Source organism: Halichoeres trimaculatus, unplaced genomic scaffold (genome assembly GCF_033239565.1).
Source record: "Halichoeres trimaculatus isolate MK-OKI-2021-1 unplaced genomic scaffold, fHalTri1.1 fHalTri1_scaffold_5, whole genome shotgun sequence".
NCBI classification, from domain to species: Eukaryota; Metazoa; Chordata; class Actinopteri; order Labriformes; family Labridae; genus Halichoeres; species Halichoeres trimaculatus.
Genome location: NW_027437183.1, coordinates 3,328,494 through 3,346,798, shown reverse-complemented (window position 1 = coordinate 3,346,798; position 18,305 = coordinate 3,328,494). Strand labels below are relative to the sequence as shown.

At 42.0% G+C, this 18,305-nt stretch overlaps 1 protein-coding gene across 4 annotated transcripts in view; it reads right to left on the bottom strand.

Moving 5' to 3' along the window:
- Positions 1-18,305, bottom strand: part of grin1b (glutamate receptor, ionotropic, N-methyl D-aspartate 1b) — a 97,905-nt gene that overhangs the window by 42,701 nt on the left and 36,899 nt on the right. For 2 of the 4 annotated variants that reach the window (XM_074670066.1, XM_074670068.1), the window contains exons 5-8: positions 16,721-16,783; positions 15,698-15,795; positions 12,400-12,521; positions 298-472 (exon numbers count right to left, since the gene is read on the bottom strand). In XM_074670066.1, the coding sequence (XP_074526167.1) occupies positions 298-472; positions 12,400-12,521; positions 15,698-15,795; positions 16,721-16,783 (458 nt within the window). The remainder of the gene's footprint in view (positions 1-297; positions 473-12,399; positions 12,522-15,697; positions 15,796-16,720; positions 16,784-18,305) is intronic. The other 2 variants (XM_074670067.1, XM_074670069.1) reach the window with 1 other exon arrangement.

Below are 18,305 nucleotides of genomic sequence, written 5' to 3'. Positions count from 1 at the left end.
GAATACCCCCTCTTTAAAGAAACACAATATTGATGTATGTATCAAAATGTGACCAATCAGAGCTCTTATCTCTGCCAGATTGCTCTTAACATTTTCAAACTTTTCAGTGAATTATTTCTGACAGTTTTAAACCTTTAAATGGAGATATTAAAGCAGAGATGTCTGTGTTTTTTTGTCCTTCGTGCAGCGTTAAAGCAGAGAGACAGGCTGAGGTCAACAGAGGAGAGTTTAAATCTGTTCACCAGCTCAGCCCCAGATGGCTGCTTCACCTGTAGGCCAGGCTGTGGAGGTACTGACCGTTTGAAGAGCGGGCCCGTCCTCCAGATGTTGGTGTTCCCCACGCAGCCCCGCGGCGGCTCCGTGATGTTCTCCTTCTCAAACAACTCCTGCAGGGACTGAGCGACCACCGCCACGGCGTCCGCGATGTGCGCCGACTCGTTCTTACCGTTAATCAGCTGGAGGCCAAGCAGGCCTACAGAACACACGCGCAACCAAGCGTACACACACACACACGCACAGCAGAGAGAGGTAAGATACACAGCAGGGAGCTAATGAGGCTGCAGACTGAGGCCTGCCCTCGTTCATACAGACGTGGTAATTAAAAAACGCTCACACACTTTAATTTTACAGATTTAACTAAAGGAGTCAGTGTAACTCACACACCCTGTCTCTCCCACACACACACACACTCACACACACACGCTCAGGGCTTCAGGCGTCATCTCAGTGTTCAGTTATACCAAACTGCATGCTGGGATTTCACTCTGAGAATCACAGCCGTTTGTCTCCCAGGACAGAAAAAGCCTCACTGAGACGTTATGAACTGTGTCTGGTGTTTTCCCTCAGCAGAAACTCGTCACACGGCGATGAAAAGTGTCTGCATGTGTCCTCCCGCTGACTGACAACAGCCAGCTGACACTGTTAGCATTTCCCACAGAATTACTGAGCGTGCAGCTCACTCATTGTTTACAACAAAACCAGAACTCTTAGCTTAAAGGGTCGGAAACAGTTCGCTCAAACTTACCGACACTACTTACGCCTGATCGACTAGCAACCAGTGCAACCAGTCGTAATTTTCCCATAAAGCTACCAGAAAGAGGCTGCTAAAAGTTAATAAAAGCACATTTTACATCAAAATACTGGATTTTACCAACTAGCAAAAAAAAAAGAAAAAATGCAGTTCCTCAAGTGTCCACTGGGGTCGGTCCAAAAGCCTAAAAACCCCAATTACATTCCATAATACTGCATCTCCTCATGGAAATTAACACGTTTACAGCCTAGTTTTGCCAACAGCTTATGTTTTCATTTTAACAGATTTTACAGGGTTGAATTTTTATTTTAACTGACTTTTTTTGGAGAATATTACACAAGCAACTTTTGCATAATTAGGTGAAACAGATCTACCTCTCGGTTTCTACATTGGCTGAAAGTTACCTTAACAGGTGACTATCTCAACATCTTCATCATTAACAGAACTGACCTTCACCTGTCTAAGTGTGCTGCTCATCGTCATCGTAGACACTGTGCTAAAAGCTAACTCTGAGGTACAAGAAATCATTAGTCTCCTACGACTGCGATGCCAGTTTTACAAGAGACGGTTAGATAAGAGTGTCAAGAAAACCACAGATTGCTGACACCACAACTAGGAAGACAGGAACCTGAAGAGTTCCCAAAAGAAACATCGAGGTTAAATTTAATTACCGAGGTCTTTGACTCACGTCGTTTCGACTTTAAGACGCCAATGAATATATGTACGTTGGGAAATAGATAAGGTTTCAAAGTTACTTTGACTTGTACTAGTTTTTGATGTGTATGAATACACGGCTACGCAGTGGTATGCGATCATCAGCATCGTCCACTTTGTCACGAGTCACAGTGTAAGTTGTCTATGTTTGTGCTCCGTAATTATTTTGGTATCCTCACCTTTTTCACATTATGGACACAATAAGGAAAGCAGGTGTAACCCAAGTCACTATTTTACATACTTTTGCAAAGGTGAATGTGCATAGTTAAAATTCTGCCAGTTCTATGGTTATACTTTGTTCTCAAACTCTATATTAATTCTTGTGTTACATTAGATCTCGCGTTATTTGTAGATCTCGCGGTAAGTGGATTGTCCAATCACGTTCCTGGATTGAGCGTGAATCAGGAAGTGTAGGTATAAGACGGCGCAGCTGATAGTGTGAGACACTCGACTTGACTCCAGATTGAATCATCTGAGGTCTGATCTATTGTAAAGCTTATTGAATAGTACATAGAGTAACTGAACTTATACTCTAAACATAAACGTGCTAACTGAACTTATATTTTGAACTTAAACGTGCTAACTGAACGTAGAACATGAAGAAGTGAAAAAACTGAACTTATACGTTGCCGAGTGGTGCTGGACGAGACGAGCCGATGTATTAAAGAATTTGATTGGACTTGGCCATGTTTTGAGTTTCCTTTTCCTTCTGGTGTGGATGGATGGCGAGCTGAAACCGACAAACGAGGACATTGGATTCTATCTGTGAAACAACGACCAACACCAGATAAGATTTTCAGTTGAAAGAGACTATTTTCTAGCTTGTGGACGATCGTATCTCTGAAGAAGAAAACATTTTTTTTTTATTATGAACTTTGAATCCGGTGGACAATCATAACTACTGATGACATGAGGTGCCTTATTTGAACTAAACTTTTGTGGATTGAGAAAGTGAAGTGAACTTACTAAAACAGAAAGAACCGAAGACCTTGAAATATTTTCTTTCCTCTTTTGTTTTTTATTTGATTTTCATTTTATATTGAAAATAAAAACATATTTTTGAAACCCTCATTTATTGTCTGTGTGTGCCTTACTAAGTATTGCCACCTTATTTGTTTCCCTCTTTTTGAGTTTGGATCTTCTGATTTCATTAGCCTTTTCTTCTTATGTTATCCTTAAGTTGATGGTAAAGTAAACCTTAGCGGTAAACATAGGTTACACAGGATCTGTAAAAATCTGACTTGCGCGGACTTTCGTTGTAGGAACAAAACTCCTTCGTAACTCGAGGACCTCCTGTACCAAGACTTATGGACTCACTATTCATCCATGAGTGAAGAAATGCTGTTGAGTATTTTGTTTAGTTGGCGCCATAAGGTTCAAAAAGGAATTAACGTGCCCCAAATTTTGGGAAACTATGAACGCCCCAACAAAAAAACAATCCAGATGGGGGCGCTTATCGGTCTAGGCTCCATTAGGTAAGCCTTAAAGCGGGCATCCAACCAGCGACATCTTTCCCACGTCACTCCTTCCACTTACACTGCTTCCCGCTCTATCTACTGTTAGCCCCGTCTCGGCATCCCATTCTCAATAAATCAAAGCACATCAACGATTCTTGTCCCAGCTTTTATCCATCAAAAAGTAACAAAACTCAAGCGTCCTGATTAAAACATACTGATGAGCCCTCACAGTCTTTGGTTCCTAAAGGCGTGGAGACAATCTGCTCATGTTCCTCCTGAAAGGAACAGCATGTCATATTCATCAAGACCCGATGGCTACCGTCAAACTTCTGAGTCTCAGAGGGAATGCTAACAGTGCTAGTGAGCTGTTGCTTCGTGAGCCGGAGCACCAAATGCAGACACCTTTTCCTCATGTTGTGACAAGAAACTGGTGAAGAAAAACAACATCAAAATCCATAATGTCACAGTACTGCTTCACAGGTTTCTTTTTAGGGATTCGATTCAGAACCAACCCAGGACGGGAACACACGTATGAGCCGATCAGTCCGACACAGCAGCTCTGCAGTCAAAGTTATGATATGTGAGGCTGTAGAGCTGCTGTACTGGGTCCAGCTACAGGTGTTCACGTCGTTCTGTGTACTACGTCAAACCAAGAAATACCTGAGTGATCCAACTCAACAACTTCAACACAACATCGTTTCTCTGCTTTCCAGATGAGCTCCATCGTCTCCTAAACCTCAGAGTGGGTCCATTGGCGTTTGATTCTGCAGAGTTGCAAGCCCAGCCGTTTTCAGAGCACACTGAAGATCTCCAAAAGATCCTGATCAGATGTTTACTTCTGGTGTGATCTTCCCCAACCCTGACATCTTCTCAAGTTGCCCAGAAAACCTCAGACAGGAGGCACGACGAAGGATCATATACTCATCTAACTCTGAGCTGACCGAAGGATGTTGGAGTTTCTTTCTGACATGATAAAGTTTGCAAAGTGTTGCTGTAACATTTGAAACCAGCATCTGACGCCTGCAGGTGGTTGGATGGTGGATGTTGCAGTATTGAGCAGTGCACTCCTGTAGCGGTGAGCGTTCGTCTGTCAGGTGTGAAATCTTTGCAGCTTGAGTTGATTGGTTGAAATCGCTCGCAGGCATCCTCTGTGTCTGTCCATGTGAGCTCGGTAATCGCTTCTGGATAGATGAATCAGACTCTAGTGTTTCTGCAGAACCGTGAGATTGTTGCATTCACCTTTTCCTGACCTTTAATCAGACAGAAATACAGTTGTGTTTCACTTCTTACATCAGCAGCTGAAGGATGAAGGATGTGGGCTGAACTCCTGAGATCTTACAATACAGTGGGGAAAATATGAATTGAACATGTCAACTTTTTGCTCATCACATTCATTTCCAAAGATGCAATTCAAACAAAATTTCAACCAGACATTGGTATTAACTCTAATAATCCACACATGAAAAGAAATCACAACGTTCAGGTCCATAAATAATGATTATGTGGAATTAAGTCGATAACACAGGAAAAAAGTATTGAACACACCATGGACAGGCTGTATACTTTGGCAAGGAAATGCCAAAACCAAGCAGTTAAATACCACACACCTCATGATGGGTAAAGGCAAAGAGCTCTCTGAAGACATTCACAACCTGATTGTTGCTCAGCATCAGAATGGAACTGGTTACAGACTTATATCAAAGCACCTGAATATTCCAGTCAGCACCGTTGGGGCCATTATTCACAAGTGGAAGAAGCACCACCTTACCATCAACAGGCCACGCACAGGAGCTCCTTGAAGATTTCTGACCAGGGAGTCAGAAAGATGGTCAGAAGAGTACTCAACCAGCCAAGGACCAGCCTGAAAGTGCTCCAGAAAGACTGCGAGGCAGCAGGTACAATTGTTACAGAGAAAACAATAGGCAATGCACTCTACCACCATGGCCTCTATGGACGCTCAGCCCGCAAGACTCCATTCCTCAAGAAAAGGCATGTTGAAGCTGGTTTAAAGTTTGCTAAACAGCATCTTGACAAGCCTGTAGAATACTGGGAGAATGTTGTCTGGTCAGATGAGACCAAAATTGAACTTTTGGGCTGTCATACTACAGACCATGTTTGGAGGAGAAATGGCTCTGCACATCAGCCAAAAAACACTACACCAACAGTGAAGTTTGGAGGTGGAAGCATCATGGCATGGGGTTGTTTCTCATCTCATGGTGTTGGCAAACTTCATATAACTGACGGAGCAATGAATGGAGCCATGTATGGGGAAATTCTTGATCTGAATCTGCTGCCATCCACCAGGATGATGAAGATGAGACGTGGCTGGACCTTCCAGCAGGACAACCATCCAAAGCACACGGCAAAGTTGACTCTCAAATGGTTTCAAAAAAAGAAAATCAATCTGTTGGAACGGCCTCGTCAATCACCTGACTTCAATCCAACTGAACATTTGTGGAAAGAAGTAAAGAAAAGGGTTCACCAGAGGGCACCAAAGAATATTCCAGATTTAAAGACAATCTGTGCAGAGGAATGGGCCAAAATCACACCTGAGCAGTGTGGGCCATTAGTTCAAACATACAGGAAGCTTCTGGAAGCTGTCACTGCAAACAAAGGCTTCTCCACTAAGTATTAGATGAGTCTCAGTTAGTGTGTTCAATACTTTGTTCCTGTGTTATTGTACTTAATTCACCATAATCATTATTTATGGACCTGAACGTCGTGATTTCTTTTCATGTGTGGATTATTTGAGTTAATACCAATGTCTGGGAGAAGTTTTGTTTGAATGTGGTGAGAAAAAAATTGACATGTTTAATAATTATTTTTCCCACTCTGCACAATCTGCTGCTTAGTTTCACACCAGAATTCAGCAGCGTTAATCTCCCTCAGTTTCTAACTCAAGGTCATCACGCTCCATCTCTCCTGGAGCTTCCTGCTTCATCTTAACGCCTCTAAAAGCCTTCAGCAAGATGTGGCCGGGAGCTCTGCAGGAAATCTACCAAAGCAGACCTTGACTCGTTGCGTCTCTTTGGGTAGGAGATGGAAACGCTCAAACAAGGAGAAAGGCTTTAATCTGAAACGGTTTCCCTAAAAAGAAACCTCAAACTTCTCCAGCAGAGACAAAACAGCTGAGGGTTATTTTCAGAGTGCAGTCTGGCTACACTTTTAAGAACATGATGGATAATTTTTTGACACATTTTGATCTCAGGAGAGACAAAGATGTGTAGAAAAATGACACATCATTTTTTAAGAGTGCAGCAGCTGGTTGGTGAGGATGTTTTCTCAAAATAAAAGCCACAGCAACGGAGCAGGGGGGAGCAGATTACCCAGCAGCCAGAGAGACACACGAAATGTTCGGAGCGCACAGGATGAGGGTTTAGTTTCAGGTCATACAGCAGAGAGGATATTTATATGTGAGTCTGAGGCGAAATCTAATTTTACTGTGAGTTCGGTGATGTTCTCAACACTAACGAGTCGTGTTCGGCTCCGTCTCTTCGTGCTGGTGTCGGTTCTGCCTTTCTCTATCATATATTACAGCTTCCTGTTTACTTTAAGGGCATATTGCAGGTTATTTAGAGGAAGAAGTGGCTGTTTTTGGTATCATTGTGTCATTTGACGTAACAAAAGGGACTCGTGTTCCTTTACTCTGCTTTAAGCTAATGTGAATAACAGGTTGTCATGAATGAGATCGGGCATTTCTGGTCGTGTTTGTTGAGTTTCTTCTACAGTTTATTTAATTTGACTGTTAATTAAGATGATTCAGATGCGTTTGAAATACTAGCTAAACAGGACTTCGAGTCCTCTCTTTCGGACTTGGTGAGTTAACTTTTATGCTCGGATTCGTTTTTGTGCAGCTGACAAGACGGGACTTAATTGGTGCATCGGTCACAAAAAAATGCAGTCGTACGTGGTGCCCATTCCTCAACAGGAGGATTGATATGATGGAGTCTAGGGCTGAACAATTTATCGTTTTCAGATCGAAATCGCAATTTTAGACAATGCAATTTTGAGATCGCCAAAGCAGCAATTTTTTGCAGCGCTCCTGACTGACTCAGGATCTGTTGTGTCAAGTATTATACACATTCTGTTTTACAAATTTGTAGACAATCTATATGTTAAAAGTGCTGGTAAGCAGGTCAACAACACAAAGCCTCTGTTTAGGGGTAGAAGTTGATGAAAAGAGATTATTTATCATCACTATTGACGATTAAAAAAATCGTGAATTGCAATATCTGCCAGAAAAATTAGATCTTTTCCTAAAATCGTTCAGCCCTACGTGTAAATATCCCAAAGCTTGATTTGAAGAAAATTGTGAATCGAATTGAAATCACAATATCTGCCAGAAAAATCGCAATTCAATCTTTTCTTAAAATCGTTCAGCCCTAATGGAGTCTATTTCATAAAGTCTATGGATGGACTTCAGGATGGGATACTGGAGCCTGGCGAAACTGACGTAGCTGCTGTTTCGTCAGCAAACTGTAGGTTGCCCGGCTCCTGGTGGTGGACGTAAACAAGGATGTGTCAGAGATTCAACCAGACAGAAATGTGAGCTGAGCACTGTAGCCATGTCTTGGTTTTCTGACTCTAGATCAGTGGATAAACCTCTCCGTCTTTCTCTCTATGGGCTTCATTTTTAGGCTATATCTCGATACATGATATATATATATATATATCTCGATATTCTGATTTCCCCTCTAAATCACTATATTAATGTTTAATCCAACCCTTTGATGCATAAAATGACATTAGTATAAGGATTCAAGCAAACATTTCGGTTGGATTTTTAAAATTTAAAAGCAAAAAAGGGGAAATCTCAATCAGGTCAAGTTAAGCAAACCTTTTATTTTAAACCAGACTTTATGTAGTTACATATTCTTAGTTCAAGTAAAATAACTCATTAATATCTATTCAACTGGCTGATTTTATTTCATTATATTATATTATATTACACATTGAAAATATCATGAACTAAAGTTGAGGATAATATGACTTACATTTCCATGAATCAGCTACCTGGATAATGTAAGTCCACAAGTCAGTGGTGACTTCAGTCTTTGAGTCTGGGGTCTGGTTGAACTGTGTTGGATTTGGGTTTGTCTTCTGATAATATCCCAGCTCTCAGTATTTTGGTATCCAGCTGTAAAATAGCGTCAAACTCATCTGCCGTCATGTTTCGAGTGGTGCGCAGTTGATTGCCGTGACTGAACGGCACTCAGAGAGGGGGGGCAGAGTGCGCTGAAAAGCGAAAGTGAAACTCAAAATCATATCGCGTTAGTTTCAGGGAGCAAAGTAAACCCAAATGAGCAACTTAACTCTAGAAAACAAGCCCCGGGAACCTGCAACCCACAACATGCATGCAAACGGGAATTTTTCTGGGTGGGCGGGGGAGCATGGTGCTCGCTATGTGAGGAGCACCAGCTGAGCAGCAGAGAGTAAAATGAGCAATTCACCAAAGAGATTTATGCTCTGACTTCTGAACTCAACATTTAGGTTACTTTTTGTACTCGATGATTGCGATATAGTCATTTTATATATCTCACGTGCATAAACCTGCGATACATCGAGTACACTTGATATATCCCCTAGCCCTACTCAAGCGTGTTGCTTTTTGATCAGCTCTTACACACTACTTATCTTTTAAGTCAGTGTATAAAAAGGGATCCCCTTCAAATGCCAGTTTTTAACGCGGAAGTACAAAAACCCATATATGTATTTTTAGGTTATTTTCCTATCAGTTTCTTAACAGTTGTCTTAAACCTGCAATATGCCATTTGAAGACCATCCTGACTGGGAGAAACATATTTTAAACAAAGAAAAGTCATGTTGAAGAAGATCAAATGCACGTCTTGATGGTGCTCATGGGAAACGGAGTCTTCATACTGGAAAAACTGATTCTGGCCACAGGTGTCACTGCAATCAAAGCCAACAGAAAGTCCTCACAGAGCCTTTAAAGGTGGTGTCTTTGAGTTTAAATCCAACCCTTCTTTTGAACTCAATAGACCCAAACATGACGTCGTCCTCTGGCTGGCTGAGTAATCTGCCGATTTCGTAAACCCCACGTCCTCCCGTGTTGCCGTGGACCGGTCTTTCGTTGACCGATGGCAAAGGACAAAGCATCAAGCAGGAAACAAGAAGCAGAGGCGACATCTTACCGGTGTTCGTTCAGACACACGTCACGGTAACCGCAGCCACATTACCAACCACCACCACCACCACCACCCCCAACCCCACTCAATGTGAATAAAGCTCAACCCCAACACCCCGTCCCCCGGTCTAGCAGCACATGTTATTGGCTTGTCTACTGTGAGAACGGGCAGACGGGCGGGCGGACGACACACACTATAGAAGATGAAACAAACAAAAAGATGTTAGACACATTTAAAGCCACAGTTACAATGAGCCAGAAAAGAAAACAATGGTTAGGAACCTTTAAACATGATTTTCTTTTTTTTTTTTTAACTGAGGATGTTTAAACGTTCAACCAGCAGTCAGAAGAAAACCAGAGAGAAAAACACACCGGGACGCTGAGAAGCTAATTGACTGTGATGAGGGTTAGTGTCCTTCATCAGAGACCTACAGCACTACTGAGAGAGGAGAGAAGGAGACAGAGAGAAGAGAGAGCAGCCATGTTTCTGTCCAGGACTTGGAAAAAGCGTTAAAACCAGGAGTCGGTATCAACCTGAGGGGATGCTAAAATCTGAGCTGGATTATCTGAGAAACTTCCCTCACCCTGAAGTGTTTCTGCTGGGGAATTTTGTTGAATGTGAGCAAATTTAGGGGCCATAATCATGAAGGATTTATTTTCTTTTTGCAAATTCAGAGCGGTTCTCACAACTTTACTACTCCTAAGTTACAAAAGCTGTCCTATGCCTACTTGAATATGGCAGTTAGGGATGTGCGATATCAATACCGGTATGTACCGGCCGATATTTACTCATTAACTGCCAAAACGTACTTTTTTGATCACTTTTATCTTGGGTGCTCCATCCTTTGATCCTCTCCATGATCGTCTTTTCTCACAATCGCGCTACTTTTTCTCTCTGAATTACCTCGACACATCATCTCATTTTTTTATTTATTTTTTATTTTTTTTACCAATATTGATATCAGTAAATATCCGTTATCGGCTACAACAGCAATATTAATATGGGATATAGGTATCAGACAAAATTTTCAATATCGGTGCATCCCTAGTTACGATGATCAAAATGTACGGAAGAGAATTAGGGCCACTGAAACAAAATAAAAAAAAACTGCTGTTTCTTTAAAATTACAAAAAAGAAAAAAATTGGAAAAAAAGTCAAAATTCCGACTTTTCTTTAGGAATTCTGACTTTTTTTTTTTTTAGAAAAAAACAGTAATTAAAAAAAATTGACTTTTTTTTTCTTCAGTGGCCCTAATCCTCTACCGTAGAAACGCGTGTTGTTTAGTTGGATAGTTTCTATGGTTGAAACGCCGCCAGAGGCCAAGTCTGAGTCATTGTCACTTGAAAAAATATGGAAAAAAAATCAAATATTATATACGTGCAGAGTTTTTAAAAAACTTGCCCTTTTTTAATAAATTAAAAATGCAGTAGTAAATTTTTTTTTTAATTGAAAAGCATTTCTCCACCCCCTGATCAGGGTTTTATGAGCCATGATCTCGAGCTTAGCTTCGTATCTTCTGTACAGTCTCAGTTTCTGAACCATTCAAAGGTAAGACTCTGGACCAAATTAGAAAACACTGATGTGGGCAGAGTAAATAAGTGCCCGCACACTGAGCTCATCAAAACAACAAAACAACAAAACGTGCACGAAGCTGGAAAACAGTAATCATCTGTTGAGCTGACCTTCGCTGCCATTGATGTCGATAGACGTCAATTCAATGACAACCGTTTACTTCATAGAAATAAACTATGCATTTCAGTCAAAATCCTGCTCGTAAACTACTGTGGGTGAGAGCAGTGTGCTCTTTGGACGAGAGCTCAGCATGGATATGAGGAGAAGATGTGAGATGACGGCATCAGAAAAGTTCAGGCAGCTCACGCTCCATCGGAGGATATGTCGAGGTAGTTCAGAGAGAAAGAGCGGCGCCGTCATGAGAAAAGACGACGGAGATCATGGAGAGGATCAAAGGATGGAGCGCCCGAGATGAACATGATCAAAAGATTAGGTATTGTCTGTTTTTTTGATCAAAAACAGGAAGAGAGACATAAAAGAAGAGAGTACACTCTTCTTAGGTAGTTTTGGTGTTACATAGTCGCAGAAAACAATATTATTTGGGTCTTGAAAGATCGTTCAAGATGCTCTGAAAATGCCAACAGCCACTGAGTTAAACACAAAAAGATCCTCAAACTCAAATTTGAACTTTTTAAAAGACATAAAAATGTCATTTTTCTCTTTGATATCTTGAAATAAGACATTTTTCTGGACTAGATAGGTGAGTGTAGCTCACATTAGCATGAAAAACATCCCAGAGCATTTTCTGGAGTTCCCCAAGGCTCTATGTGTGGTCTTCTTATTTTTGTTTTATTTTCAGATATCAACAGTTAACTTTAAAATGATCTCAATGCTTCACATTTTCTTTAATTTCTAAGACTTTTTATTATTTTTCAGAGGTTTTTTTTCAGAATCTGAACTTGTGTTTCATTAACCCTTTGGAAAATTCAGTGATTTCAGATTTTTTAGATTTTTTAAGCAGTAAGGAAAATCTCATAGACGAAAAAGTCTATTAATTTAACATTAGTTAAATCAGGTTTAATGAGCAACATTTAAGGAGTCAAACTCTAAATTTATGCTAATTATCTGCTGTGAAATTCCCCTTTTCATCTCCTGTTTGTTTTTCATCCCCAGTAGGTTTCACTCTGAGCTGTGCACTCTGCAAACAGAGTGAAGTAGAAACTAAATTGGGATGGCGTGAAGCTTTCTTTAAGCGTGTAATAACATGATGTGTTAAATCAGTTCAACAGTGAAAATAAACATGAATAAACACAAACGCCTCACACGCGGCTGCTGCCGTGTCGTTTGATTTCCCAAATAACAGATTCTAATTTTCCTGAAACTCGTAGTCACATCTTTGACCCCGAGCTCAGATTTTCCCTGAGAGCTGGACAGAAGCAGGGCTGAGAGACAGAGACAGAGAGAAACTTCCAGAAGAGGACCGAGGTCGGAGAGAAAACAAAGCAGAGAGGTGAGGAAGAGGAGGTCGAGGCTGACGTACCATCTGGGGCCTCGCTGAGGGCTTTGCCGGTCATCTCCCTCTCTCCGACCAGCCAGACGTAACCAGAGCCGGTCATGTTGAGCTGACGGGCTGCTTTGTAAACAGCTGCAGCTTCGTCCTCGCTGAAAAAACACACACAGGAGGGAAACAGGAGTGTTAACTGTCAGTGCTGTCTGAGAATTCATCACCAGTCAAAAGCAAACCTGCACCAGGAACAAAGGCTCCACAACAAAGACATAAAACCAGAGAAGGAATCCACGAAGCCGACTATGATAGGCTGGGCTGTCGCCTGTAAGCGTAGCTTGAATAAGTGGCCACTTTAATCTTAGCTGCAACCCGTTCTATTAACAAGGCTCAGCTAGGGGGTGGGCGGTATACCGGTTTCATCACCGTCACTGGTATCATATGTTACCACGAAATTTTGCAATACCGTAATTACCGCGGTAAAACATTGTTACACATAATTTAGTCCAAGTAGTGGTTAATCTATATGGAGATTTATTTCTCCCGACGCGAGAAGACACTTTTCTGTCACAGCCACTCTGAAAATACAGCTTTAAGTCCAGTAGCACCGAGTCAGTGACGTGAAGTAAACATTTACCGCGTGAAGAAAGTGAAACAGCTGGTGTGCATGATGACAGCTCCCCTGTTTTATACACAAGCTGTACATCGCTATAGGTAAGTGTCTATGGTCAAACCTCAAAACCTAAAATGTGACACAACCATTTTTAACAAAAGTGGTGGCATCAAAATAAACATTTTGAACCGTAGTTTGCTGACTATGAGCCGCTACATTTTTTACACGCCTTGAACCCGCGGCTCAAAAAATAGTGCGGCTAAATTAGGGATTTTTACAGTCTAACAAGCTTCAAAGCCTCATAGCATCAAAGCTAATAAATTTCTCCATTATTTTCGTTATCAATAAAATATGTGCCAACGAAAAATGTGAGTTTTGCCGGGCTTTGACGGAGTTTGGGCATAAATATCCAGCCTGCTCCGGTGCGTCTGGACAGATCAACCGCTGTCACTTCAGCAGGTGTTTCTGCTGATGGGAAAGGTACAACAAGCGTTGAGCTAGTTTGCTATAAGTTTCCAGTTAGTTTGCGCTGGACAGCGTTCAGGCTTCATCCTCAGAACAAGAGTCTATCAAAGACATTTTTCAGCTACATGTTTATTGGACAAAAAAAGAGAAAACAAATTTAAAGCAAACAAACAAAAAGCTTGTTGTCTCTTTCCGATCAGCAGAAACACCTGCTGACATGACAGCGAACAGTGTTCGGATGCACCGGAGCAGGCTGGCTATTCATGCCTAACCTCCGTCAAAGCTCAGCAAAACTCATATTTTTCTTTGGCACGCATTTTAATGATAGTGAAAATAATCTAGAAATTTATTGGTTTTAATGCTACGAGGGTATGAAGCTCGTTAGACCATAAAAACCCATAGTGTAGCCGCACCATTGTTTAACTCGCAGGGTTCAAAGTGTGTGAAAAATGAAGCAGCTCATAGTCCGCAAACTACGGCTTCAGTTTGATTCAAAATGTTTATTTTGATGCCTCTACTTTTGTTAAAAATGGTTGTGTCACATTTTAGGTTTTGAGGTTTGACCATAGACTCTTACCTATAGCGATGTACAGCCTGTGTCTAAAACAGAGGAGCCGTCATCACCCACATCAGCTGTTTCGCTTTCTGAACGCGGTAAATATTTACTTCACGTCAGACGTATCTTCAGAACGGCTGTGGCGGAAAAGTGTCTTTTCACGTCACAAGAAATAAACCACCCACATAGATTAATCACTACTTGGACTAAATTATGTGTAACAGTGCTTTAACACGGTAATTTCGGTATTACAAAATTCATTTTGTGGCAACTTATGATACCGACGGATGACAGTGATGAAACCAGTACACCGCCCACCCCCTACTGCGCTCCATTTTATCCAAAGTGTTTTTCATATTCAGACTGTTTTGACCTGCAAACCAGAATGCCGCGGCACGACTTTTAACGGGGGCCAGAAAACATGAGCATATTAGTCCGATTCTTGCGTCTTTACACTGGCTCCCTGTTAATTTTAGGATTGATTTTAAAATTGTATTGTTTGTTTTTAAAGCTTTGAATGGACTGGCCCCTCAGTACATTATGGACCTTCTCCAAATCTACATTCCAGCGCGCACTTTGAGGTCCGAGAGCCAGTCCCAGCTTGTGGTGCCTGAGACGAGACTTATAACAAAGGGGGACAGGGCCTTGTCTGTGGTCGGCCCCAAGTCGTGGAACGCTCCGCCCCCCCACATCCGATCTGCCCCCACAGTGGACTGTTTTAAGTCTCGTCTTAAGGCCCACTTTTATTCTCTGGCTCTTAACACTGCGTGAGTTGTGTAGTCCTCTGTGTCTTTTATTTCTTTTAGTTATTTTATAGTGTTAAGTTTATTGTTGTTCTCCTTATTTTATCTATTTTATTTGTATTTATTATTTTATGCACTATTTATTGTTTTAGTGTATTCTTGTTTACTGTTACTTGTTTTTATTACTTTAATGAGAACTGGTGGAGCTGTTTTACTGTTTTTATTATTATGTTTTTGATGTGCAGCACTTTGGTAACGCTCTGTTTGTAAAATGTGCTTTATAAATAAAGTGGATTGGATTGCAAACTAAATATTTCTGAACCTTTTTTTTTCCTGCTCCATTTCCTAACTTTAATCTGGTTTTGTGTCCTCTGGTGTATTTTTTTAACTCTCACATTTTTCACATCCTGATAAATCCATTCGTTCAGAGACGTCAGCTGGAAGAGTTGTTGAGTTCCTGCAGATTGTAGTGTATGTGTGTAAGCCAAGCGGCGACCTTCGGTCTGGGAATATGAGACAATGCTGAAGTGCTAAATCTGCTGTTTCTCGAGTGTTCGCTTGAGGCTGGCTCCAGAAATAGCGAAAGTGACATACACACCAAGCCAAAAAAAGCTGTTTTCAAAGCAGAAATTAACCTATTTACAGTCTGGTTCAAAAAACGTCTTCTGTCTGAGTCGCTGATTTTACTATCAGCTCCCACTGTACGGAGGGTGAATTTTTTTCTAACGCAGCCGTTCAGAGGATATTAAGATCACAAGCTCCCCCAATAAGAGGCACGGCTGAGGGTCACATGACAGTCGGCGTCCTATGGCTGTAGGCGGAGCCCTTGCCACTGCCAATATGGCCGCTATAGCCGATCTGCTTCAATTTCTGTTTCAGAAACAGACAGGTGACGTCGGCGAGACTACGTCCATGTTTTATACGGTCTATGGTGTAAACTTTTTTTCTTGAACTCACCTGGCAGAGAGGATGATGACTCGCGCCTCCAGGTCTTTGGCCTCCAGCAGCAGAGACGTGATGTTGGTGTCCTGGCTGAACAGCAGCACCTTCTCGGCCTGGAGGACCACCACGCAGGGCGACGGGTCACACCGTGGGACATTGATAAACACAGCAGAACAAAACACCACAGGACACATCATAGGACAAGCATTATTAGCTCTGATCCTCCATGGGACCCACCCGCTCCCGCCCCAAACCCCTGCCCCCGTGACCCCAGCCTCGACCATGCTCCCTCTCACCCACGCTACCACGGGAGGAGGAGGACGGGGCCCAAAAATGAGACAAAAAGTGTTCAAGGTCTGCTGAACGGAAAGAAAAATCAAAGTTGAAGCTGAAGTACAAAGAAGGGCAAAAGTTGTGCGTGGTGTGGTGGCACATGCAAACTGAGGCGCTTTCAAGACTCCAACCAACCAACCAATCAGGGACGTGCATGTTAGAGCGCGCTGATGCAACCGCAAATAAAAAAAAAAGAAGATTCGAGTGGAGAGAAGGCAGAGGGGGTGAAGGAGGGAGGCGGGGAGCACAGGAGCAGGAGGAGGAGGAGGAGGAGGGAGGAAGAGGTTCAATTCCCAAAAGTAAAAGAAAAAGGAGGTTTGATGTTGCAGAGGAGTGAGAGGATCCTGGTGGAGGGGTGGGGGGTGTGTTCCTCAAATCTGCAGACAGAGCCCAGCCTCAGCCTGGCTGCATGCAACCCTTCACATGGAGAAAACTCAGGGAGGAGGAGGAGGAGGAGAGGAAGGAGGAGGAGGAGGAGGAGGAAGGGCGACTCTCCTGCGAGTGTAAACCCATTCTCTGTGTGCAGGAATCATGAAAAACCAAAAGAAAAGGGATGGTGGAGAGAAGACGTGCCACCAGGATAAGAGTCTATCTCTGGAGCTGGGTTGGTTTCGGGTGGGCGGGGCTGACTGGTGTTTGGCTACTACTGGGCGAGCTCAGAGATTGGTTGGGCGGCGTGCATCATTTGACCATGCAAGTTTATACCTTGGGTGTTCTCCTGAAGTCAAAGTTCTGTTGGTCGATGTTTTCATAGTTCCTGTTTTTAGTCTGATGAGTAATGTGCACAGAGAAAATATGCAGACACAGAAGAAGATTATAGACAGTCAGAAAAATGGGGGGCAGTAAAGCATCCAACAAATGATAGTGTTGTTTTTTTTTTTTTCTTTGAGTCAGGAGGCTGAAGGAAAGCCGGAGCCAGCAAACACATCACAGACTGTCCGCGCCGTCTAACACAGTGACCTCCACATTGTTTTCTTCTTCTCCTCCTGGTATATTTAGGAAGAGAGATAAAAATACACCTGAAACACGCCGCGCGCTGCGATCAAAGCCCGGCTCTATTTTTAGAGCGGTGAGAAAAACAAAGAAACGAGCAGGAAATCAGACAGAGCCGTCAAACGCTGATCTTTGTTCTCAGACAAATCAACAACAGATGAAAAAAATGTCGATTTCAGCTTCAGGTAACAGAAAACAGACAGATTTGGGCTGTGGAAGAAACCGATTGCTTACTTTCTCAAACAATGATCGATATCGAGTCAAGGATTGCTCACAGGAGTTTAAATTTAGACGACTCTTAGAAAGATAAAACAAATCAAAGCAGTCAAAGTGAGAATAAGAAGATATTAGCTAAGCAGCATTTCTTGCATCCTGCAGATTTCTGACCAGATTTTGTTGCTGCTGCTTTTACCCTCATCAGAATGATCAGCAAAGAAAACAACTTCCTCATTCCTAAAATTTAAAGAGGGGGTATTGTGCTGTTATTTTCGTCTCTGTCAGGGACAGAGCCAGGATTTCACTTTTGGTGGGACAAAAATTTACAGTCTTTCCCAAAATCATTCTCTAGTCTTACTAGAATAATTTAAAGCTGAATGTTTCAAAACTCTGTTTACTTTTTTCCCCAAAAGCCTAAAAGATTGCCACACTCAGCAAGATATGGCATCTAATAATAGCAACATGATCATAAAGTGACACAACTTTACAAAATTCTTTTTATACTGTTTTTTGTTTTAATTTTTTTTTTTTTTTTCAAAGAAAAGTTTAGAGCCTGGGACCGTTAAGTCCATCCATTTAAAAAAAACAACCTTATTTAAGCCTCTATAGGAAGCGTTTTGTTTTGGCTGCTGTCTCTTTAAGGCCTCCCGCTCCCTCTGATTGGCCAGTCCCCTGGAGGCTTGTTGAGAGCACAGCCACGGGCTAAGACCTTCGTGTTTGAGGCCCAAAACTCCTCCAGCTAGGAGGTCCTTATGTGATGATATAATTCTAGCAAATCTTGTGGTGTCATTTTTTAAAACTGAGTGTGTTGAAAAGTTTAAAGACAAATTCAGATTTTTTTTTCTTTCTAGAGTCCAATCTCTTCTTGGCTCTCCCTCCCGACATATTTTACAATCCCCGCAAAAAAAATACACAAAAACATCAGCTGTCAATCACCGTCAAATGTGCCGTAAAATCTCGTTTTAAACCTTTAAAAACTAGAGCCCGACCGATATGGGATTTTTGGGGCCGATGCCAATGCCGATACTGGGGGCAAAAAGAAGCTGATATCCGATATATCGACTGATATCCAATATATCCA